Below are 25,381 nucleotides of genomic sequence, written 5' to 3'. Positions count from 1 at the left end.
TGCAAAGCTCTGGTCTCCCCCCCCCCCCACCCCACACATAAACAGTGCCTCCCAACAAAGAAATGGTTCCACAAAGTGTGGCCGAAGAGCTTTTCTGTCAAGTGGGACATAGGCCAAATACCTCTTTGTTTCAAAATTTGATACAAATAAAATCAATGTACATTTTTTAGTGGGGGGTATATGCCCTCTGAATATAAAGAGTGAGGTGTTGCCTGATAGTAAAAAGCAAAAGCAGAAAGCTAGCCGATCCATGCATTTTCCTTTGTGCTATCTCATCTGCTTCCACAGCAGCTCTTTGAAAAAGATACGCTAAGGTGCACAGCCAAGTATCTGATACATGGCTGATATTAAAAATATTTCTAAGTGAAGGCGTTTCCAATATCCTAAGACAAAATTTAGCCCAGAAAGGCTGTTTGTATAGGACAGCAGAGCTAATATGTGGCTAGCAAAGAGATAGAATCCAAGTACGGGACTTTTTTTTTTCCTACTGCACTGTCTCATGTTTTCTATTTGCATTTTCCCCCCTGAATTACGAATAAAAATATTTTTGAGACACGGTTTCTCTGTGTAGCCCAGGCTGTCCTGGAACTGGCTCTGTAGACCAGACTGGCCTTGCTCGGAAACCCACCTGCCTCTGCCTCCCAAGTGCCAGGATTTAAAGGTGAGCGCCACCATGCCCAGATCATATCTTCAGGTTATTAAAGACAGGTACTCCACCATATATCTGGTACATTTTCACAGAATGTTTTGGGAAAATAAAGTAGCACAACTTCTGAATCTCAGTAAAAACATGATTACAAAAATGAATGGAAAAAAGAATAGCATTTATGTTTTCTTTTAGGAGTTCAAGGGACGAAAGACGTGCGGAGATGACTCTCATTTGTCTCACGTCACAGTGCTAAGCATCTACTATACACATACGGTGTGTGAAAGGGATGAATGACAAAATCCCTAGACCCTTCAGAAGCTTAGTGATGGAGGACGACCAGGAAAACACACGACTTTAGCAAATTGTATTAGAGGAAGGTCAAGGTGATGGAAGAGCTGATGGAAGAGGTGGGGTTTTGGAGCAAGAAGGCAGCAGGTCAAGTAGTCCAGAATGGCTAGACCATAAAGGGTTGTACTGGGCAGTGACCACGAGCAGTGACACCGAGTGCAGATGTTTACTTGCTTACTCTAGCAGTGCAGGCGCTGGACCCGGGGCCTTCTGCCTGCTAGGCTAAAGACATGGGGTTGGAGACAGTGACTCTGTGTAGTCCAGGCTGTTTTTGAACTGCTGAATGCTGGGAACTTTGTAGTGGGTTTGTTGTTAGGTTTGTTTTGAAACAGGGTCTTACTATATTGCTCTGACTGGCCTAGAATTCTCTATGTATGTAGATCAGGATGGCCCTGAACTCAGACCTGCCAGCCTCTGACTCCTAAGTACTAGGACCAAAGACATGAGCCACCACATGCGGCCTTGAAATGTTCCCTTTATTTGCATTATTTATTATTAGTTTGATATCTTAATTATTTAAATTTGTGTGTTAGGGGTGTGGAGGCCAAAAGACAAGTTATCAGTCAGTTCTCTCCTCCTACCACATGGGTCCCAGGGACCGAAAACAGGCTGCCTGGCTTGGAGACAGGGTCTCACAGGACCTAAGAGATGGCTCAGCAGTTTAGAGCACTTGTCCCTCTCGCACCTGGGTTTAGCTTCCAGCACTCACATGGCAGCTCAGTTTGTCTCTCACTCTAGTTCCAGGGGACTAGACTCCTCCTTAGGACCTCCCCAGGCATGAGGCATGCATGAGAAGCATATCTGTACACACTGGCAAAATGCTCGGGACATATAAACCAAATACAATTTTAAACAGGGTCTTACTCTGTATCCCAGAATGGCCTGGAATTGAGCTGTGCTCAAGGCAATCCTCACGCCTCTGTCTCCTGAGTGCTGGTAGTCTACGTAGCTTCTGGAGACTGCTCAGTGGGGAAACAGCTGTTCTGAAAAGATCTTTTTTTATACATTGTATGCAAATTTATTTACATATGTGCAAGATCATGTGAGTGTTCCTATGTGTGGAGACCAGATGTCAGGCTCCGTGTCTTCCTCAGTCACTTGTTTTGTTGTTGTGTGTGTGTAGAAATTTTAATTCAGAACATGGCTGCTCTGGCAAGAGATCACATCCAAAGACCTTCTAGATCTGTGTGATCTGGAATCCAGGAGACAGAACAAGCAGATCTGAGTTCAAGGCCAGCCTATTTCAGGTAAAGAAAAGCTTAGTTTCAGGTGTGGTAGTACGCGCCTTTAATCCCAAACAGTAAGGGTGAAGTTAGTTTGTAAAAGGAAGGCCCCTTGTTTGAAAGTGATGTCTAAATGAGTGGCAGAAAAGGAAAGTGACGAATCAGAGAAAGATTTGACAGGATAGGACACACCCACCTCTCATGAGAAGACAGAGGAAAGAGTAGCTACTTAAGAGGCAATGCAGAGAGAGAGGAGGCAGTGTTACCTAGACAGTAATAGAAAGATGTGGGTTGCAGAGAGAGAGCTCAGATGAAGAATGAATGAGCCAGAGAATGAGAAGGAACCAAGAGATTAGAGCAGATTGCTGAGTTAGTTTGAGGCCAAGTAGAGCCATTCAGGGGCTGAGAGAAGCCAGACTGAATAAGTCAGCTGTGTGAGGAGTCAGAGCCAGAACAGCTGAGTTGAACCAGCCAGCCAGAGCTCAGAAAGAACAAGAAAGGGTGAGCTTATCAATCAGTATGTTTCAGAGGATACAAACATTCTAGGCCTAGGTTATAGACTGTATGGAGGCTAGAAGCTTCCAGGACTAGACCTAGGCTAGCAGACAGAGGAAATAAGCCTCCAAGACAACAAGTGAAACAGGTGAATAAAAGTTACTTTTACATGTATGCGTACATGTTTTGAATTATCAAACTCAAAACTCAACACTGAAGACCAATGCCTTAAGCATGTGCCTAACACCATTAATAGCTACCAAGGGTGGGGGTCCTTCCTCGGAGCCTTAGCCACTGGTTACACTATGCTCCAGGAAAAACCTCCCCTACTCACGCAAGCGCCTCTGACTAGACTAGGGTGATCATACACACACACACAAAAGGGAGGGGAGCTTGTCGGCAAGAAGGGGTTCAGCAGGTGGAGAAAGGGGTGGTGGGTAAGAGGAAGGAAGGACTGTGAATATGATCAAAATATATGATACACATGTATAAAACTATCAAACAATAAAACATTTTTTGCTGTTTCTCAAGGCAAGAGCATCTTTGTGTGCTCCCATTTTCCCATTCATACATTTCCCATGCAGTCCCTGATCTAGTTGCTCCTTAACTCATTTTATGTATTTTTCAGTAGAAATTTAATTAAGTAACATATACTAATTTAGGGAGAATTTGCAACCAATCTTTGTCTCATAAAACTGGCAATTTAATTTTTCTTCTATTTGCTTACAAATGAACTGTAGGTAAAGGACTTCCTGATCTAGCCATTGTGTTATGTCCTATGTGTACCAAATTCTGGAGTGAGCATGTGAGTACTGGGCACTGATGACTACCACTGGAGCTCTGGGGTGAGCACAATTAATTCACAGAACTAATAGAGGCACAGACACCCCCCTTCCCCAACCATATGAGAACAAACCTGAAAGGGGGAGGGAGAGAGCGTAAGTCCCAGATCCCAGAACTCGCTGCTGCTGAGACAGAGTCTCAACACTGCAGCTCTGGTTGGCATATAACCCACTGTGTAGACCAGGCTGACCCTCAAACTCTGAGATCCACTTCCTTCTGCCTCCTGAGTACTGGATTAAAGGGATGGACACCACGCCTGGCACCTTTTCCTAATTCTTCCTATAACCCTGGGCCTTTTTTTTTTTTTAAACACTAGAAGTCACTTTGTCATATAGGGATTTTTTTTTTTTTTGGTTTTCTTGAATGAGATATAGAAGCCAGAAAGTTAAACTGAATACAGCAAATATATCACATGATGGGTTACAGATTTGCAGCAGTTGGAGAAATGTAACGCCATTTCTCAAAATGTCAAGGTGTTCCTCAGCACTGTAGAGCAAATGGCTCCAGGTTACACAGACTTGAGATGCTGTTTTAGTGCCTCTGGGAGGACAGGCTCTTCAGAGTCTTTAATGTGAGCCTTTCAGAACTGGCACCTGAAGGCAGCGTTCCTCAGAGCAGTTGGAGGTGGAAGCCTGTACATTCTGAATACACTGTGGGAAACGTGGTCCCGTTTTACCAACTGAGGGTGGGTGACCTGCCCAAGCTCACACAAACCATGAGGTGAGGGGAGAAGCAGCTTCCCCCTTCTAAATCCGGCCTTCTTTTTTGGCATACCACACTGCTGGTATGCACCCCACAGTCTGCAGAAGCCCACACTGACCCGCAGACACTCTGAGATTCTCTCTTTCAGTAGTGATGACAAAGATGAATGGGCTGATCTCCCTGGGAGCCCTTCAGCTGTCCTGGGAGGGTGGGGGTGGCGGTGGGGGTGGGGAGTCAACAGGGAGGCAGGAGGGTTAGGGAGGAGCTCCTGGGGTACTTAAAAGAAGAGTGGATTTATGGGAGGCTAATTCTTGGAACAGATGTGAAACCAAATCCTTCAGAGCCCACTCCTGCCCTGCTCTTTCAGGAAGGGAAAGGAGAGAGCAGGGTTACCCCGCTCTTCATCACACCAGGCTTTGGCGGCACTTTCAAACTTCCCATGACCAGGGCACAAGCCTCTCCCTGCTGCTCCATCCCCATCCTACACTGCTCAGGGGAGAGGCTGCTTGCCCTTTCCTCCACCTGACACCATCAGAGGTGGGGACATGTGGCAGGCTTCAGACCTCCTTCACCCAGGACACAGCTGTTCTCTGCCCAGAGCCAAGAGGAAGCAGTTGCTTGTAAATGTGATTTAGAATCATGATAATTCCATCTGTGGATAGGGAGAAAACAGAATTACTTTAATTCCAAGTGCCCTCTATGAGAGGCCACAAACACAGAAAACGTTAGACTGCTAATGGTTGAGGATTTCATAGTCCTATGAACCAGAGCTTGTGAAAGAGAGACAGATGAACTAAGGAAAACCGTAAGATCTTGGCCAGGTAACAACACTACCTGTACAGCAGAAAACATACATGTGCACACACAGAGTGCACATGTGTACGCACCTACGTTTGTGCATATTCATTTCTCCTTCTATCAGAGCTGCTTGTGACTCAAGTGTCAGAACAGAAGCTCACTGGTACGGATCAGGCTGACTGAAGCTCATGGCTCCTTTGGAAACATGGAAATGCAGGGTTCCCTAATGACATGGGCAGGAAAGCCAGGATCCCTGGGGGAGTCATCAGCAGGCCCTGCTGTAATATTGATAAAGAGATTTATTGTGGGGGGGGGGGGAGAGGAGAGAAATTAGAGGGCACCTATGCAGAGAGAGAGAAAGACAGAGACAGAGATAGAAAGAGATAGACAGAGACAAGAACAAACAAACAAACAGGGGCCAGTGAGAGAGCACGCTCCAGGTGGCAGGCAGTTCTTATCTCCTGTGCACCTGGCGCAGTGATGACACAGGATGTTGTCAGGACCCTAAAGGCACTGGAGGGCAGGCCAGTTGCATTGTGTGCACATCAACATAACAGGCCCCACTTTTTCAGAGCAGGCATGACTGCAGCAGGCTAGTCAGGAAAATGTCTGGTGCTCCACAGAAGTCAGTTCAGGAACAGCTTGGCCAGCCGTGGGTCACTTAAGGTGTCTCTAGGAGTCACCTTTCAAAGATCAAACCACTTGTTCAGCCACATTGTCTTGTGGCCACTTGTTCATCCCCGATGCAATGCTCAGGCAGCAGGGCCGTGTGTTGGGAGGGATTATCAAGGCAGGGAAGCGGGTGGGGCCAGTCAGCCCATTCTCAGCTGCTCCCTCACGGATTTGGAGCATGAGGTGAAGCTTAAGGCCCTGAAACTGTAGTCAAGGTCCCCTGAGCTTTGGGTGGACTCAAGCCATAGAAGTCCCCTGGAGCCTGACACCTTTCCAAACAGGGACATGCAAGTGAGGCAGGCCCAGGAACAGCTGTTACGTGCCAAATGCTTGCTTGGCAATGCTAAACACTGAGGTAAGTTGGGGGCCCAAGCCTTTCCTCAATATTCTGTTGCACACCTAAAACAAAATGCACAAATCCTGTTGAATAAACCTAATTATGCTTCATGAATAGGATATGCTAAATAAGCATTTGCAAACAAACCTTTAAATGTCTATCAGAAATTGTTTTTTAAATTTTATTTATTTATTTATTATTTTGGTTTTCGAGACAGGGTCTCTCTGTGTTAGCCTTGGCTGTCCTGGACTCGCTTTGTAGACCAAGCTGGCCTTGAACTCACAGTGATCCACCTGCCTCTGCCTCCCAAGTGCTGGGATTACAAGTGTGCACCACCATGCCTGGCTGTTTTTTCAAGACAGGGTTTCTCTGTTTAGCCCTGGCTGTCCTAGACTCACACTCTGTAGACCAGGCTGGCTCACAGTGATCTGCCTGTCTCTGCCTCAGAGTGCTGGGATTAAAGGCATGCGCCACCACCACCTGGCTTAAATTTATTTTTAAAGATACACTTTTTATTACACTTACGTGCACAGAGGCATCAGACCCCCTTTCAGGAGGTTCTGAGCCCTCTGAGGTGGGTGTTGGAACTCTACTATGTCCTCTGACAGAGCCGTCCATGCTTTCAACCTCTAAGCCACAGCTCCAGCCCTTTATTTGCTTTTGTTATAGACTGTGAGTGTGGGTTAAAAAAAAAAAAAAAAAAAAAGAAGTAAAAAGTTTACTGCAGACACCAACGGCCTTTTGTTTTGAAAGAACACTCAGTAGGTCAGGCTGGCCTGGAATTTACTACATAGCCCAGGCTGGTCTCAAACTCACGGCAATCCTCCTGTCTTCTACTCCCAAGTGCAGATGTGTGAGGCATGAGCCACTGCACAAAGCACTTTCTGCTCTTGATTTTTAAAATGTTTAATTTTGGTAGATGTTACATCTTTCCTCTTCCTCCTCCTCCTCCTCCTCCTCTGAGACAGGGCCTCCCTCAGATTGCCCAAGATGACTTAGAACTCCAACCATGGGGCAGAGAGTGACCTTGAATTCATGGCTTCCCTGATGGGGCTACAGGTATGTGCTATCTCTGGCTATATTTCCCATCTCAATGAAATCCACCCACTTAAGAGTATATAGTCTAAGAGTTTTTATCATAGAGTTGTGTGATTACCACAAGAAAATAGAATCTTAGGAAGTTTTCATTGTTCCAGAAAGTCATCCCATTCTCTGTTCCCCAACCAGCCCAGGGCAACCACTAGTACTGTTAGTCTCTATGGAATCATCCGTTCTGTACAGTTGTTTGTTTGAGTTGGTATCTTTGCAGCTCAGTTTATCCTCATCTCAGAATCCTCTTGCTTTAGCCCTTGAGTGTTAAGATAACACAAGCATGTGTCATCACACTCAGCCTATAACACTTTATATCGATAGAACTGTGACATGTGGTGCTTTGTGCCTGGCTTCACTCGGTGTTTTCAAAGCATGCCGAGATTGTAATGGGCATCGGTATTTCATTCTTTTTTTACAGCTCTGTGTATACTATATTTCATTTTTTATTATCTGGTAGACATCAGGCTGCTTCTGCATAATGGCCCTTATGAGTAATGCTACCACACAATCATGCACTCAAATGTACCATCCCTTACGGGGTGGCCAGGTTAATTGGTAACTATGTATTTAACTCTGGGGGACTGCCAACTTTTTCCAAAGCAGCAACACCTAACAGCCTCATCAGCAGTGTGTAAAGATTCCAATTTCTCCCCATCTTCACCCACACTTGTTATTACCTAGCTCTGATTATAGCCACCATCCTGGGTGTGACATGGTTTTGATTTGCATTCTCCTAATGACACATCTTTTCTAGGTGGTTATTGGCCATTTACGTATGTTCTTTAAAGGGATGTCTTTGAAATTCTTAGTTCATTTTAAAAATTGCCTGTCCTTTTACTTGAGTTGTAAGAATTTTGAATATATTCTAGATAAAGTCTCTTGCCATATATATGATTTGCAATTATTTTCTCCCGCTCTGTACCTTCCTTTGTGTGCTTTGGTGTGGTATATGCATGCGTGCATGCAAGTTCATGTGTCCCATGTGTGCAAAGGCCAGAGGAAGACATGAGGCATTCTGTTTTGCCACTCTCTACCCTGTTCTCTTGAAACAGGGTCTCTCACTGAACCTGGAGCTACAGTGGTATGCAGCAAGCCCCAGGGGCTTGTCTCTGCCTACTCCCCTCACTAGTGCTGAACTTGAACTCAGGTCCTTACACTTGTGCAGCAAATGCTCTTACACACGGACCCATCTCCCAGCCTCCCCCTTTTTGGTCTGTACCTTTCCTGATGGTGTCTTTTGAAGCATACCATTCAACATTTTTGTTTTTTGTTTTGTTTTGTTTTTCAAGACAGGGTTTCTCTGTGTAGCCTTGGCCATCCTGGACTCACTTTGTAGACCAGGCTGGCCTCGAACTCACATCGATCCATCTGCCTCTGTCTCCCGAGTGCTGGGATTAAAGGTGTGCGCCACCACGCCCGGCCATTCAACCTTTTTGATGTGGCCGACTTTAATTGCATTGTTTCATGTGCTTTATCAGGCCATAGTAAAGAAATTGCTCCTTAGTCAGAGCCATCAAAATGTACTTATAATATACATTCTAGGGATGTTAGCTTCAATACTTGTATTTGGACAACTTGGGGTTAATTTTTATGTACAGCGTGAGCAGAATCCAACTTCATTCATTCACAAGCAGACAGCCCACTGTCCTGGGGCTATCTGTTGATGAGACTATTCTTTCTCCACTGTACAGTTCTGGTAGTCTGGCTGGCAGTAAGTGGCATCAGGGTTAGGTTCATTTCTGGACATTTAATTCTATTTTACTAGTTTACCCTATGGCACACTTATTATTGCACAGCAGCTGTATTCATTATTTTTAACTTCTCTCTAACATTCCAGTGCAGTACAGTGGAGTAAACGTCTGTTTTGAATTATCATTACTTACAAGGCCACACTACCATTCTTCTTTTTGGAAACTCTCAGTGAAGATTTGAGCACAAGAAAGCTTTTCTTCAAATGAAACAGGGGTTGTTAAGAACTTCTTTCAGTTCTTATAGCAGCCACACTGTGAACAAACCTGATGACATTTGTAAACAGAATTTCTAAGGTGACAAAATAAGCTCATAATGCAGGTCTGCAGAGGTCAACAGTCTAACCATCCCCTGTGGCAGGACATCCAAGAATGACCTGCACAGAACTCAAGAAATGGACGTGGCATATCACTGTTATAGTGTACCAAGAAAATGGTATTATTTCAGTGAACAAACACCCATAGTTGGGCTTTTCCATCTATGGCTCATTTCCTCCTTTTAATTCTGCCAGGAAGATGGAGCCTCTCAAGTGTTTCTGAAACCTCCAGGTAACAGGAGCCAAATGCCATGCGCTGGCCAGGACGTCGGCAAAGAGGGGTCAAGAACTGTGGCTCAGCGTTAGGAGCACTGGCTGCTCATGCAGAGGACCAGGGATCGACTCCTACTGTCTACAGAGTGGCTAACAGTCACCTACTATTCCAGGCCCAGGGGATCCTGTAGAAAAATTTTAATCCGGCAACATGGCTGCTCTGATCATATCCAAAGATGTTCTAGGTCTGTGTGGTCTGGCTGGATTGTAGACACGACACACACCTTTAATCACTCTGGCTGGAATACAGACACGCCCTTTCTTAGTAAGCACCTTTAATCCCAAACAATGAAGGTAAAGGCAGTTTGTAGAAGGAAGCACCGTGTTTGAATCTGATGTCTAATTGAGTGGCAGAAAAAGTGAGTGATGAATCAGAGAAAGATTTGACAGAATGCGTCAGAGATAAGATATGCCCAACTCTCACAAGAACAGACAGGAAAGAGAAGCTACGTCAGATCAGCGCAGCAGAGACAGGAGAGTAGGGAGTAAGGGGAGAGTAGACAAGACAACACAGTAGAGTGGAGTAGAGTTCAGTAGAGAAGACAGTGCAGTCGAGGTCAGTCAGCTGGGAGTTCAGCTGAGTGAGTGCAGTGCAGCAGAGCTGAGTTCATTCGTGAGTTTGTGCAGAGGCAGTTAGTTGAAGCCAGAGAATAAGGAGCCAGAAGATTAGAACAAATAGCCAGAGTTAGTTTGAGGCCAAGCAGAGCGATATGGTGAGGAGGTGAGAGAAGCCAAATTGAATCAGTCAGCTTGGAGAGGAGTTTGAGCCAGAACAGCTCAGTCAAATCAGCCAGCTAATGCTCAGAAAAAACTAGAAATGGGTAAGCTTATTCAGCAGTAAGTCTTCAAGATGACAATTATATCTGGTGAGTAAAAGTTACTTTTACAGGATTCAATACCCTCTTCTTATCCCTGTGGCAAAATAGTTACTCACATAAATTTTTTTCTAAAAAAAAGAGTTAGATTATAGCAAGATAGCCTGACCTACACACGTTTGCATACTGCCAGAAATACTAGAATGAACACGCCTTTGTGATGATAGCCAGACTCTGAAGGAAGAGCCAGGCCCGACTGTCCAGCAGCTCAACTAGGAAAGGAAGCTGATAAAACTAAGCCACTTGAGGGGCCCAGTGCTCAGAGGCAGGGTCTGAACTAGAGCTGCTTGTGTCTGAATTTCAGCCCTACCACTGTGTGCATGGCTTAGGCAGGGTACCTCCCTTCTTTTTTTCCCATGTTTTTCTCAGGTCACTGGCCTTTTCTATAGCACTGGGAGCATTACACACAGTCTGCACTCACTTTGGGGATGTTAACAGATTACACAGAACATACCACTTACCATGTTGACACTCTAACTCATAAAGCTATGCACACTGGAGCGTAAGCATCCTGGCTTCACTCTTTGAAACTGTAACCTGAGTTCATTAAACCCTAACTCTCCACCTTCTTCTCTAGTCCTCAGTGGCCACCACTCGACCAGCCTGATGGCTGTGGGCTGGACTCACTGGGGTTTGACTCGCACTTGTTATCAGTAGAGGCATCTGTTCTCCTGTACTGGCCATTTGTAGTCTCTCCTTGGAGAAATGTCTACCCAAGCTCTTAGTTCATTTTAAAACTGGGTGGATCATGTGGAGGAGGAAACTGAGACTCAAAGAAGTTAATGGCCTAGGGGAGGGGAACAGGGTGAAAGCGGGAGGGAGGAACAAGAGGATACAAATGATGGGATAACAATTGAGTTGTAATATGAGTAAATAAATAAAATAAAATAAATTTTAAAAAACTTCAAAAAATATTAAGTGAGCCTAAAATGCTAAAATCAGGGGAAAAAAAAAGTTCATGGATGTACAAAGTTGCCAATTGGGAAATAACAGAGAGCATATTGGTTGACCTAACTTCAGAATCATGTCCTTTCCACCTTGTATTATCTTTTGAGAGCTTAGACAGGGTTACTGACAGGACAGTAAGTAATGCCACAAGGGACCGGGCATGATGGTGCACGTCTTTAATCCCAGCACTTGGGAGGTAGAGGCAGGTGGATCTCTGTGAGTTCGAGGTTAGCCTGGTCTACAAAGTGAGTTCAGGACAGCTAGGGCTCTGCTACACAGAGAAACCCTGTCTGGAAAAAACAAAAACAAAAACATGCCACACAGGACTGAATTTAAGTAAAAATGGAAGGTGTAGAAGCCAAGAGAGCTTAGGTTCTGTTCTGAGACCACTACAAACAGAAATATAGAGTACATTGCTCAGAACCGTGCTGATACATACATTGCATAGGACATTCGACATCAGTCACAGTTGAGGGCAGAGGGCAGCCTCCAGCATATGTGGTATACAAGGAGACCCCCGACAAATTCATGTGAAGGCCAACTCTCTATATACACACAGCCCTTCGTGGTCAGAAGAAAGCCTCACTCAGTGATAAAACCTGGACCGGGCTCTAAGGTGCATAGAAGAGAAAAACAAGAGGAAGGATAATGCATCACAAATAGACTAGGCCTCAGTGACTTTGCCTCTGACAGTGAGGCCCTTGGTGTGCATGTCCTGCTGTGACGGTCCTCATGAAGAAACAGCACTGGAACAAGCAGGTTCATGGTAGGGTCAGGAATGCAGGCCCAAGGCTACTTTATAGGAAATAGTTTCACAGAGCTAGAAGAGATGAGACATCTAATTTTGAAGCTTGCTTAATAATAAAATGTGCCATTAGATTTTGTCTTCTGAGATTATTCATTTTACTCAAGACAGAAAAATAGAATTATTTTCCACAAGAAAATTTATGTATGTGATTATGCATTATTTGTTTTAGATCTCATATTTCAAGGTATTAAAGCATTTTGGGTGATCTCTTGAGGATTTAAGAGACACATGCAGTCTAAGTCTACCTCCAATTTATGGTCTAAATGACGAGACAAATGCCAAAGAACTAAGCAGTGAAAAGAGATGCCAAAATATAAAAAATAGTTAAACTTGATGATATAAACTGTTAGGCCTCAAGGGACAGAAAACTGACAAGATAATGAATTTTTACATGCAAAGCTTACTGGAGGAAGAAAAGTTTGACTGGGTCCCCTAGGATGAGAAGGGTCAGCAAACGTACACAGGCATCCAATTATTAGCAACATAAACAAAGGAAGGAGGGTGCCATTCATGTCCTCAGCAGGATGTCTGAAACTCTGCTGCATTCTGGATACTATCCTGGGATTTCACTGGACCCAAGTTCTGCCTTCTAGAGACTGGCAAGGCAGTCAAGCGATCCATGAAGGCTGAATGTGAGGACAACAGTCAGGGCTCTGCCAGGACAGAGTCAAAGACACTAAGTCAGACCAGGGTAGGAACAGGAGAGGGCTGGGCAAGAGGGAAGTTGCTAAGCCCAGACAAGGAGAGAGATGAAGAGACAAAAGGAGGGAGGGAGGGGAGAAGAGAGAAACACACACACACACACACACACACACACACACACACACACACACACACACAAACACACGAGGGGGGGGGTGAGGGAGGACACGACACTTGGGATCCAGACAGCAGAACCTATTTATGTAAATACAGTACCAGGACACAAAGGCCATACGATGTGGAGACAGCCCTTCTGCCACCTGCTTCCCAACCATGTGGGTGCACCATTTTCATGCAGCGAGAGGAGAGGCCAGGTCTCTGAGCACCTGCCTAAGTGACCACTAGCCCGAGAGATAGTCTAGGACACATGCAGTCCATAACCTTCTCTAGGCAGCCACTATCTTACGGCTGGATTAGGAAACTGCAAAGACCCATGACTGGCTTTGTGCTGTCATGGTGCTGTCTTTACTGACATGCAGCATAATATTTTTCCTGCACGTACATCGTATCAGAAAGTTGCCAAATGAAACACATTTCTGGGCTAGCTGGCTAAGAGTAATATTACTTCATTCGGTGAACTCTACATAAAGCATGCTAAATAGTTACTTTGGAATAAGAGCTAGGAAAAAGCTTGATTTTTTACCCTCCCGTAGTTTCTTCTTTTTTATTTTTTTTATTTTTTGTGGTACTGGTAAAGCAAACCTGAGCCAAACGTATGCTCGGTAACTGTTCTACAACTGAGCATGTCCTGTCAGGTAATGAGAACTCAAATTTGTGTTCTGTTTCCTCTTTGTTCTGGCTAACATAACACCCAGGACTAAGTTTTACCTCAATTGTAGTTTATTTGACCTCTGATTTAAAAAAACTTAATTTTCTCATTCCTTGACTCTGAGTTTCCCTTCATAGTTCATGCTTTTGTTTTATTAATACTTTGCGACTTTACGCTAGAGGTGAAGTTTATGTTGTACTTGTCTGGTTATAATCTCATCGGAAAGAGGCTGCCAGCAGTGCGCAACCCGGCCTCGCCGACTCCTAGCCTCATGCTACACCAGCCGCAGGCTGCCATGTGACTGGAAGGCAGCTGCCACCGAGGAGAGAGCTCTGGCCACCAGTGGGCATCTGCTGGCAACTGAATGAATGGTAAGAGCTCTGATCCTGTCTGAAGAGTGGATGCAAAAATGGTGTACAATGGGCCATTCCATCAGTCCGCCAGTGCTGAGAGCCTGCAAACTGTACTAGGTAATAACAGTTTGGTTTAAATCAGATATTATAATACAGATTTTTCAAGAAGCTGTTCTTAGAAATAAGACTCTCCTCAACCTTTAAACTTGTTCGCCCTTCTTACTGCTATGTGTATGTTCACATATTTACCCTTCCTTGTATGGAGGATCTGTCAGGTCAGACGTCTATATCTGAAGGCGTCACAGATGATCTGGCCAGAGGAATGACTGGGCTAACAGAGTCCTGCTGCACTGCTCAGTCATGTGGCCACTTTTCATGAGCCTGGTGGGCCCTAAGAGGACTGTCTCTTCTCTGTGTGTATTTATTTATTTTTCTGGTCTTTTGAGACAGGGATAGCCTTGGCTATCCTGGACTCACCTTGTGGTCCAGGCTGGCCTCGAACTCACAGTGATCTGATGCCTCTGCCTCCTGAGTGTTGGGATTAAAGGCGTGCGCCACCATGCCCGGCCTTCACAGAGGCACACTGGAGGCTTCTCTCTTTTTGTGTATATGGTGTGTGTGTGTGTGGGGTGTGTGTGTGTGTGTGTGTGTGTGTGTGTGTGTGTGTGTGTGTGTGTATGTGTGTGTTCATGTGTATCAGTACAAACATTCCGACTCTTTGCGCTAATGCATGCACCAGGCTTGCTAGCTCCCTGTGTGTGCTTCACACTTTGCTGTGGAAGGACTAGGGTCACAGGCATGTTTTGCTGGCGCTATGTGGGGTCTGGGGACTGGAACGCAGGCCTTGTGCTGCACAGAAGGTGCTTTACCCACTGAGCCACCTCCCTGGATCTTTGGGTGTCTTCCTTCTTAATGACCAAAAACCTGCTGTGGACGACTCAGATCCTCTGCATAAGGAAGGGATAAGTATTTGCACACATGTAAAACAGAAAGAAGGATAAACAGATAGAAACAAAGGACCAGAGAAGAATCTTCTAAGAGCAGCATTTTGGGAAAATTTTATATTATAATATCTGATTAAAAACTTATGGATGGCTCATTATCAGTTCAGTTACCAAAAAAACTTATCAAAATTTAAAAATCTACATTTGAACTTGACACCTATCTGAATTTCTATGGGAAGTTACAAATAAATAGGAAGGAAGGAAGGAAGGAAGGAAGGAAGGAGGGAGGACAAGAATCTTCTCAAATATTTCAGTACAGGGGCAGAGGGGAAGCAAACCTTCTACTTAGTAAAAAGAGAATAATAAATAAAAGCGCTACAGCAACTTAGCACCAGCTGACTTTCCTCATCACCTGAGAGCAAGGCTGGCTTTCCTACTTACATCCCCATGTTGTGCTGGGGTCATAGCTTATGTTTTACTGATGTGGCCCATTCAAGCAGCTCCTCTCTGGCATCAGGTAACTGCATTACCTAGATTAGGCTAAGAGCAGGGCGCCCACACTCAGAAGGTGAGAACAGAAGTCGAAGCGACGATTGTTTTAGTCTAACTAGGGATGCCTTCCACTCTGAGGACTGGAGGGAACCTAATTTGAAAGAGCAAAGACTAAATATCAACACCAATCATGTCAACAGGACAATCTACTTCTTCACTCTCCAAGCCCTGCAGTTAAACACCTACACTCCCTGGAACCCAGCTCCATCTCTGCAGATCAGGTGAACACAGTTGTAAATATTCCATGAGTAAAGCTTGCTCTTTCCAAAGACAGGCATGGCTTAACATGCCATTTTCTTTCTGTAGAACTTTTAGGAGCAATTATATCCTCAAGACACAAGGGTGGTAAAGCAGAGGTATGTGGCTGTAACAAGCATCCCATTAAGACTAGCAGAGGTGTGTGTGTGTGTGTGTGTGTGTGTGTGTGTGTGTGTGTGCGCGTGTGCGCGCGCGTGCGCACACGTCTGTCTGTCTGTCTGTCTGTCTGTCGGTCACTGGCTGTGTGACTGGTGGCTGCACTGCTAACAGGGGAAGACTCACAGGGGAAGGCAACTTTATCCTGCCCAATTTAGGGATACAAGAACAAACTGTATCTTCTTCCACTCAAACTGAATGGAGGTTATACAGGACCACACAGTTTTGCTACAAAATGCAACAGCAGGTAGAAGTCTAATGATCTAGGGTGCCAGGCATTTTCCCAAGACCAGTGTGTGCTTCAGTAATATAGCCTGAGAATGAGGCCACCAACCTCCCTTGTCTCTGTAACAAGGCAGTGATTGTTAGTGCTTGAAGAAGCATCACTCCTCTTTTGGGATTTGGCCAGCTCTGCAAAAGACAGTATCAATTTTTAGATGCTATCTCTCCCAGTAGCTTATTTCTCAATCCATTTCAGAAAAAGAGCTTCTTGGCTTTCTTTCAAGCAAGCCAGTCCCCTTTGGGCGGGCTCTTAGATGTACCCTCCCATCTTTCCTAAATTGAGAGCCAGGTGGCCTCCTCTCTAACTTCCAGCCAGGGGGTTCAGCTATACCTGAGCTTTGTCTCTCAATGTAGAGTTACTAACTGCCACAAGGACAGCCTCAGGACAGGGGTGCATGGGGTTTCCCTGGCTGGCAGCCAGGCTAGCGGGCCATGTACACTGCTTACGTACCACTGTGTGATGAGGCCTATCACAGAATGCTAAGATTGCAGCTTAGAGCAAGCGGGGAGATATAAACTGCTCTAATAATTCTATTGACTCTTGGTGCTGCAAATTAATGCAATTCTTCCTGCTGATGTTTGTTCTGAGAATGTACGTGTTGGCCATGAAATGGAGACGTAGTGAGGCCATAGGAGGAAGAGGGAAAGGAAAGGCTTGGAAGGAGGAAACCGGTTAGACTTACAGCTCCCAGGGATGAGCATGACAGTGTGTATTATAGTCACTGGTCAGAAAAACAAGACAAAACAAAACAACAGTGCTGGTCATTGTGCAGACAGGAGCTAGAGGAAAGTCTAGGCAAGCACCTTCGCTGGTGTCCTGGGCAAAAAGAAGACTTATCAAGGACACGGTTTATCCATTCTGAATAATCTCCAGCGTTCCAGCTTTGGAATTCTGAGGTACTCACTAGATGTTGGGAGCTGGGTCAGGAATGACTACACAGGGGAAACACTTTGGACTGGCATGGGAAAGTTTGATAAAGAGAGTTGTTGGAGATACAAACCTTGGACTGGTTGGTTTGCATATAAAAGGCATATTCTGGGCAACTTGGGGCTATATTCAGGACTGAATAGCCTTGATGGAGGTGGTTACTTTCCTAGTCTGCAGGAACCCCGAATATCAGAACACCGAGAACACAGAAAATATAGTTAGCATAATATATATATATATTTATATTATATTGGTAAAACAGATATACAGGAGCTAAAAAGACAAACACAGTATGTCTGTCTGAATGTAAACTGCCTAGGGCAGCACAAGGTCTTAGATGGGCTTTTGTTCCCAATACCCTCTGCAGAGTTCCCTCAAAGAGGACAGCTGGCATTTCCTCAGCATTATATAATGCACTTTGCAAACACAGCACATCTTCTTCAGTCTATCATGTCTGCCTCTCTAGCCTGCATAAGGCAGGCTTCTGGGACTATCACAGCTGGTGGTGTTGCTCCTCAGTAACTGTGGGTGCAAAGACCTCTTTTTGCCACTGTTTCACAAGACTGCTGTTGGAATGGCGTGGCCTCCTCACCATGGAAGCTACGTCTCTGTTCAAGGAAGGCAGCCCACTGCAGAGGGGTGATATGAACCAAACTAATAGTTTCTGCAGACACTAGGCTGGTGGGCCTGCCTGGTACTGTACTGCTCACCGGTGTCTGGTTTCTGAGCCTATGACTGAGGCTGGGCCCATGTTCATGCACCCTTGGTACACTGTCTCCCCACCTCAGCTGTCCCAGAGGATGGTGAGCTCAAGGTTAGCAGGACCATGTCTTCATAGAATTCTAGGTGAAGAGATGAGCTTTCTCAAGGCTGCGCTGCTGACAAGCCTACACTGCCAAGGGCTGACTCAGAGAGGACTTCAGGGATTGCAGGAGAGGGGCTCAAGGAAAGTGATACTACTCGGCAGGCCCAAGTCTCACAGACCTGGAAACGAGGGACGCCAGCACTCCTTGGCAGGTCACTGGTTTGGTTTGGAGCTGGCTGTCACATTCACTCTTCTGGATGCCAGTATTCTAAAGGAGATCTTGACCTTCTCGCTCAGTTTCCTATACTTTACAAGTTGTTCATCGTAGGACAGTGTGCTTAGGTTGAGCATTAAAACGCCATTGGCTGAGAGCTTCCAGAATTCGGGGTGTTTTCGGTTTCTCTGGTGCATTTTGGTAGATGATCAAGTCCTGGATTTGGTGTTCCTGTCTCTCTGCTCATTCCTTTCTGGAGAGAGTTTAAATGGGCTGGGGAAAGATATTTGAAGTTTTCTGATCCAATGTAAATGAACCCTGTGGTGGGTAAATAACTTCCCTTTCTCCTTTGCACTCCTGGGGTATTTTAATGAATACTGCTTCTCAAAGAAGTTTATAAAATCTCCCCCTGAGGTAAGGAGAATATTAGGCTCATAGGAGGTGTCCACTAATGCTGACTATGTGGGAAAGAAGGGTATGTGAGCAAAGAAGAAAGGAGCAACTGTGGTCTTGAGGTTCCAGAGACATTTCTGTTAACTGGAAGGCTATAGCTGGAATAGAACACTGAGGGTAGGAAGCATTAGTAGAGGGAGGACATAGACTCACAAGGCCAAGTCTGGCAACTCCTTAATTGCATAGGTTACCACAGGTGGTTAGGATGGGGTACAGCTTGTTTTGCCCCCAATTACCGGGTGTATGCTTATTAAAAACTTGTACCAACCACAATTATCAACGTCACCAAAGCCTTTACGAAATATTTATATTCCCTTTCCATCTCAGTATCTCAAAGTCCACAAACCACCTACTCCTAGTCAGCAAGTCTTTCCTGATAATAAACACTCAATCTCTTTTGAGACAACTGCTCTTGGGTCTTAACAGCATCTCTCTATTCCCACACACACTGTTCCATTTACCTGTGAGCCTTGGTTATGGCTTTCATGTTTTTGATTTGTCTTAAAGAGACCCCGTTTGTTTAAGCAAAGCCTCCAATAACAGTAGAGAAAGTTCTTACTGCCACAGCGCCACCTTCTGGGAGGCCAGTACAGTAGAGAAGCTAGCTGAGCTATGCACAGCTCAACTTTGACCCAGGTTTGAAGTCATCCTTATGCACTTTATTTTTTATAAAGTCCCACCTTGACTACCTTTCTTCTTTGTTGGTGCTGGGGACCTGACCCAGGGCTTCATACATGCTGAGCATGTGTTGTATCTCTGAGCTATGTCCTTAGCCCCTGCTCTGCAATGCTTTTCTTCTTAGCTAATAAATCCCTTGCTGTGGCACAAGGTCAGAAGATGATAATGACAAAATATGCTCTTATTCTTACTATTACCTTAAATTGTCCCTGACTTCATCGACTTTGATTTTCTCTGTCCTATAACTGTAGCAAGAGCTCCAGACTGTGTGGGTAAGGGTTTGGATCTGGCGAAAATAACTTGGGGAGCTTCCAAAGATCCTGAAAAAATGGAGGAAAAAATCCCACTTAACATTGTATATGATCTTGTCCCAAAGGATGACTGGTAAAATCCCAAACTGGGCTGAGGGAATCATTGTTCTCAATGTTGTCACCCTGCTTCCTACCAACACCAACTCCACTGTCTGTCTTCTGCTCTGGAGGGGCCAGCACCTCAAAACCTTACCCTCTGGCCCTGTAGAGAGGAATGTTTGGAGAGTTTTAATAACGGGCACAGAAGTTATAGCCCCAGGCAAGGAGGAAGAGGAAGGAGAAGAGGCGGCATGGGACACTAGGGCTACCTCCCAGGAGCACTGCTTATTTCATTCTTAACTTCTTATGCTCAGACCCACCAAGGAGCACCAACAACTACAGAATGCATGATAAAATAATAATCCGATAATGAAAACAGGTTTCTCTAGGCAAATACATCATGTGGAAGTTAAAGTGACTTCCAGGTCCTAAGGGTGTAAGTCCCACTGGATTTACTTTATAGAAAAGCAAGTTCATTTCTCTTGTCTCAAGACACAGGGGAGTGGGTGAGCACAGTCACACTGAGGGGCTTTGTGCTGTCCCCATGAAGAGCATGAGGACATTTCACAGGGGCTGGACACAATAAGCATTTAATAGGACATGGCTTCTTACTTCCTGTAAATGACATCAATCACTGATTTTCAGGATTGCAAGGTCCCATCTATATCTACAGACCGACAGGAGCGTAAGGCAAGAGTGTAGGGCAGGAAGAGGCTGAAGGACAACCTGCTTTACAAAAGGGAACAGGTGGGCTGTGCCAAGGGCAGAGGGTGTGGCTGCAGGTCGCTATGGTAATGGGAGCTGACCTCAGTTATCTAGTTCGCCTTCTTCGCTGTTTGAGTTCACCATTAGCGCTTCACAGCTCAAGAAGGAACACATGGTTATAAGGAAGCCAGTGAGTTTGGCTTCAGGCCCTCAGTCCAGCTTCCTTCTCAAGTTTCCAAATCTCCCTGCCTTTCACTGCAAGCTTAGGATACAAGAACCCAGGCTCTCGGCTAGGAAAGTGGCTACCTCGGGCATGTAACAGAGAGAAGGCAATTTAGCCCTCCACCAGCAGTCGAGGGCTGTTTTACCACTCAGAGTGGGATGAGCCCCTACCTTGTTATCTGCAAAGTCACACATTAAAGTGGGGCTAGCCAGAAGAAGGAGAAGGGTTAAGGGTCAGAAAACAGTCACGAGCTCACACTTATGGACTGTTAGGATACAAGGCAGGGCTAAAGGTATGTGGAAGACGGCTGAGGAGAGTAATATGGCACTGTTGTGTTCTCTCTCCCCCTCCTTTTCTCCCTCACCGGGGGTAGCCCTGTATCCTTTCCACAGAGCACCTTCTGAAGTCCTAGAGGAGCTTTTAAATCTAACTTCTGTAGAGATCACAAGCTGCCTTGCTCAAGCACTGCCATGTGGGGCAGTTACTCACTAGCAGTGGCCAATGACACGTGCGTTGGGAACTCATGAAGTGTCAGCTCTTACTAGTTTCTGCACTTCAGTGTTTCTTTAGTATCAGGAATACCAGGAGGGTCACAGACACCAAATCCAACAACATGTAGAGCTAGAGCCACAGAGTGACAAAAGCAATGATTATCTATCTGGTGAATAAACAAGGCTGGTACCTTAAGGGGGAAGCAGAGAAAATGGCTGATGAGGAAGAAAGCTGTGTGATCTGTGGTTTATGCAGAACGACTCTGACAAGACCCTCTATAGAATGTCCTCAGGGGCCATCAAGCCGCCGCACATGCCCCAGTTGATCCTTCACAGTTCTAATTCCCTCAGCCAGAGAGCACACAGAGCTCAACTCCACACGGCTCAAGCAGACATGCACAGGCTCCTAGGCCTTGCAAATGTCTCTAGTTTACAGGAAGCAGAGGGGCAGGGGGTTCTAAGTGCTGTGACCCGGAGCGACTTCAAACCTGCCCATGATTATCAGTCATCACTTTTCTCCATCACAGCTCCAGGTGCAAGTTCTACCTCCTTAAAAATAGCTGCCCTGCTCTCAATAGCTTGGGGGTATTCTCAGTGGCAGAGTACCTAGCACATGTGAGGCGTGTTCAACCTCCAGCCAACACTACGATGCTCTAGTACTCATGAGGAGGGTCCTGAGTAGAGTCATTAAGTATCTTCTGAACTCAGGTCCTAAAGGTGTGAAGGAGAACTAATTTTTACGCTCTTATTAGAATGGTAATATGGCCCAATAAACCGGGTACAGGAGGAGTCCTTTCATATACTGCTTCGTTTAATCCTCAGAATAAAGCAGTGAGACACTTGTAACCATTCTCACGCTACAGCCCAGCCTCTCAGGGCATGCACTATCACTGCAGGGGCACTGCCACTCCTTATCACACTCCCTGAACTCTGCTTGACCTCCTCCAGAGCTTCTTGCAGCTGTCAGGATGATGACAAGTTCCCTCCATGGCTTATGACTGGCCTGGATACTTCCCCACTTTTCTCGAGCATTCTCTGGCTCATACCCCTTCCCCAGCCACACTAACAAATGGAGTTATTCCTGGACCTCCTTTCACCCCATACTGCCCTGCTCCTCGTAGGCCGCCTATCTTCAAGTCTTGGCTTAAATATTTCTTTCTCAGGAAGTACTCCTACAACTAAAAGATCCTGGATTCACTCCCTGGGTGTAAAACTGCCTTGCCACTTACTAGCCATGATTCCTCTACACATAAGTAAGACAGGGCTCTCAGTTCTTAAGATTTGTACACTTGACAATGAGGCTACTGTAAAGCCCTCAGAACACAGCTTGACGTACAGCAAAGTCAATGTAGTCTGTTGTCATTCCCTACGTCCCCAGTGCCAGAATCAACCTCAGAATCTCCTGGAGCCACGCCCCATGCCTTTTCCATCTCCCCGAGTCTCTTTCCAGCTCCCCAAGCCAAGTGAAGACTGTTTTGTTTGCTTTGTGCTGTACGGAGGCCATGTGATCTGCTCCATAGTAGATACTCAATAGTGAATGTTAGCTGACTTGAGTCAAAGTGACTTTCTTTCAGTTTTTGGATAAGTGTTGTCTTTAAGAAGTATTATGTAAAAAGACTCTCTGGCTTACTGCTGCATCACTTGCATGTATGCACCTACAACAAAAGGCTCCAGGCCCTGCAACTGGCCTTTAGCATCAACACAAGACTCACATAAAAAACCAGACATCTAACTCTGGATGCAGGTACAACTAGTATGCTGAGCCTTAGTTTCCCCATGTGAGAAGAGGTGGGAGATGGATCGCATGAAGCTGTTGTAAGGGTGAGAGATCACCACACAGAAATCCTCTGTGTAGTGAAACTAGGCAAACCCAGGGAGTGTGCACTCAGCAGTACAACTCTGAGAGTGCTCTATCAGACAGGGATGGTGCATTGACCTGATGGGTCCCAAACAAATGCCTACCCAGGACAGCATTATTATTCTAAAGAAAAAGTATATCAACATACCTATCTGCGAGTGCTTTCAAAGCCTGGCCATTTGCTCTTTGAGCTGAAACTCTGAACAGGGCAAAGGATAGAACTGCTAGATGCCACCTTCCTGGCTGCCCCTCACCCCTGCCCCAGAGAAGAGCTGGTACAGCCCACTGACCTGTGGAGCTGGCGATGGGCATGAAGGCTGCAGGGTTAAGGCTGTTCTGGAGTCCGTTCAGCTGCCCTTCTGCGGGGGACCCTCTGAAACACAAAGGAGCCTGGTGAGAGCTGCAGGCAGGCAGGTGCTGGTGGGAAGGCAAGGTGAAGGGCAGATCCCCCCAACGGCCTGCTCTTTTGCTCTCGGTATTTCTTTTCTTGGAGGACATTCCAAGCTTCTTTTAAGACTTTTTAAAAATGTCATATTCCCACAGATGACTTCTTTCACCAATAGACATCCACCCATCTTCCAGAATATTATATATTTCAAAGCCAACCTTTTGTCTGTTCCCAACGTTATGGTTCTTTATTTACCGCACTGTCTTACTACTCAATAAGTTGTCATTTAGCAAATGAATGCATTCACTTCTGGTTCTGACTTAGCTAAACCACGCTCTTTAAAGGCCACACTTCACATAGAGCAGTGGCTCTTATAGCTCTTACTGGGAAGAGAGGGGCAGATTTGGTCACCGCCACCCTGCCCTGGCCATCTGTGACTAGCATGCATTGTGTTGCCTAGTGAGTAGAGGCACGAGTGCCACTAAACATTCATTCTGCAGTGCACACTCAGGCTGAGACACCACTATATGGCACCTCCCCGCAGGCCAACTCTGGAGGAGGCAGAACATGACACGTGTCCCCAGCATGCCTCAGAAAGTCCGTTCTGGCACGATGGCAACAGATCTTCTTGTCAATCTCCCTGTTAATGGCTCTTACAGCTTTCTGTCATTTTTCATTGCACTCAACAAAATTATAAGTTTCAAAGTTATAATTATCAACTTATATAGATGGATGCATCCTGTCTGTCATCTTGACTGGAGCATAAGCTCTATGAGGACAGAGACTATAAATAGCCTTGCTCACTCGGTACATTTTGCTTACAGTAGATAGCTAATACATATTTTTGGAAGAAATCCGACTCACTATGCCTATAAGCACATATATTTGCTGGGGCCATCCGCCTTGATTTAATTAGTATATAGAAGTTCTGACTGGGAGATTTCAGCTATTGTTTGCTCATTCCTCTGGTTTTGTTCTGTTGAGTATTTATCCAACCCAGTCTTTGGAAGCCCCTCCCCCAATGTGGCTTTCCTACTCACTAGTTCACATAATTTTTTATGGGGCTGGAGCGATGGCTCAGAGGTCAGGAGCACTCTCTGTTCTTCCAGAGGTCCTGAGTTCAATTCCCAGCAACCACATGGTGGCTCACAACCATCTATAATGAGATCTGGTGCCCTCTTCTGGTTTGTATATGTAATAAATAAAAATCTTAAAAAAGTTTTTATTTATATTTATAAAAATGTCTTGTAGTACATGATGGGGGTGCAGCAGATATTAAAGCTAATACATAAGATGTGAATGTGCAATGGGTGTTACAGAGCAAGGCAGAACTGATTAGGAGAGAAGGGAGCAGGGAGTCTGCATTCACTGGCAAAGAGCAAGGTCAAGAATGACCTTTCAGAGGAAGTCCTATTTTAGTTGAGTCATAACATTCTGAGAAATAGGTGCTGGCTCAGAGTGGAGAGGAGGGAAAATACTTTTGTGAAGAAATAGATTTGTTCAATGATTCTGAGCCAGGAACAGGCTCACTCTCCTGAGAACCTTTGGGGACCAATAAGGAGAGGGTGAATATTTAGTTCAGTTGAAAAAGAAGTCCTGGGAGGCCTAGTAGGGCCTTTTCCTTGATGGAAGTAAACACAAACAAGCCACATTAAAGCGATGTACTTACTTCAGGATCAGCTGAGGAGGGAGCAGCTGGGGCTTGAACTCAGCTCCACTAAAGAAGCCTGTGTGTGAGCAGTAAAAAGGGAGGGTCTGTAGAAGAATCAGGAAGTGAGGTGCCAGACGAAGAGGAGACTCTGGAGCCTTAGACCCAGTGAGTTCTGGGTCCCCCAAATCTCTGAATCTTTTTTGCCTCTCTGGGATGCCCACTCACTTTCCCCTTTAACAGGCTTTATGCTGTTCTTCTGCCAAGCTCTGCAGGCCCCTGCGCCCAATTCCACTCCCACCTCCGGCCTCCTTCCACCCCCAAGCACCACAGGCTTGGAGTTGGGAGCTTAAGGTTCTACAGTTTCTGCCATGGGGCCCCTACTCCTCTTTGATGGAGAAATGTGTCCACAGCAATTCAAAGGGAAAAAGCTGAGTGAAATTTTCCATGGAAACACTAGTATCCAAAATGGCTTAGGTCTGTTATGACTGCTTTG

At 45.5% G+C, this 25,381-nt stretch overlaps 1 protein-coding gene across 4 annotated transcripts in view; it reads right to left on the bottom strand.

Moving 5' to 3' along the window:
* Ttll5 (tubulin tyrosine ligase like 5) overlaps positions 1-25,381 on the bottom strand; it is a 249,816-nt gene that overhangs the window by 10,790 nt on the left and 213,645 nt on the right. For 2 of the 4 annotated variants that reach the window (XM_051149550.1, XM_051149535.1), the window contains exons 14-15: positions 23,140-23,222; positions 19,420-19,542 (exon numbers count right to left, since the gene is read on the bottom strand). In XM_051149550.1, coding sequence (XP_051005507.1) covers positions 19,421-19,542; positions 23,140-23,222 — 205 coding nt within the window. In that variant the 3' untranslated portion in view covers position 19,420. Of the gene's footprint in view, positions 1-17,719; positions 18,365-19,419; positions 19,543-23,139; positions 23,223-25,381 lie in introns of those variants that run through there. The other 2 variants (XM_051149557.1, XM_051149542.1) reach the window with 2 other exon arrangements.

This window comes from Acomys russatus, chromosome 1, assembly GCF_903995435.1.
Source record: "Acomys russatus chromosome 1, mAcoRus1.1, whole genome shotgun sequence".
In the NCBI taxonomy this organism is placed as follows: domain Eukaryota; kingdom Metazoa; phylum Chordata; class Mammalia; order Rodentia; family Muridae; genus Acomys; species Acomys russatus.
Note: the sequence above shows the minus strand (reverse complement) of the source record. Positions and strands in the feature narration are given on the sequence as shown.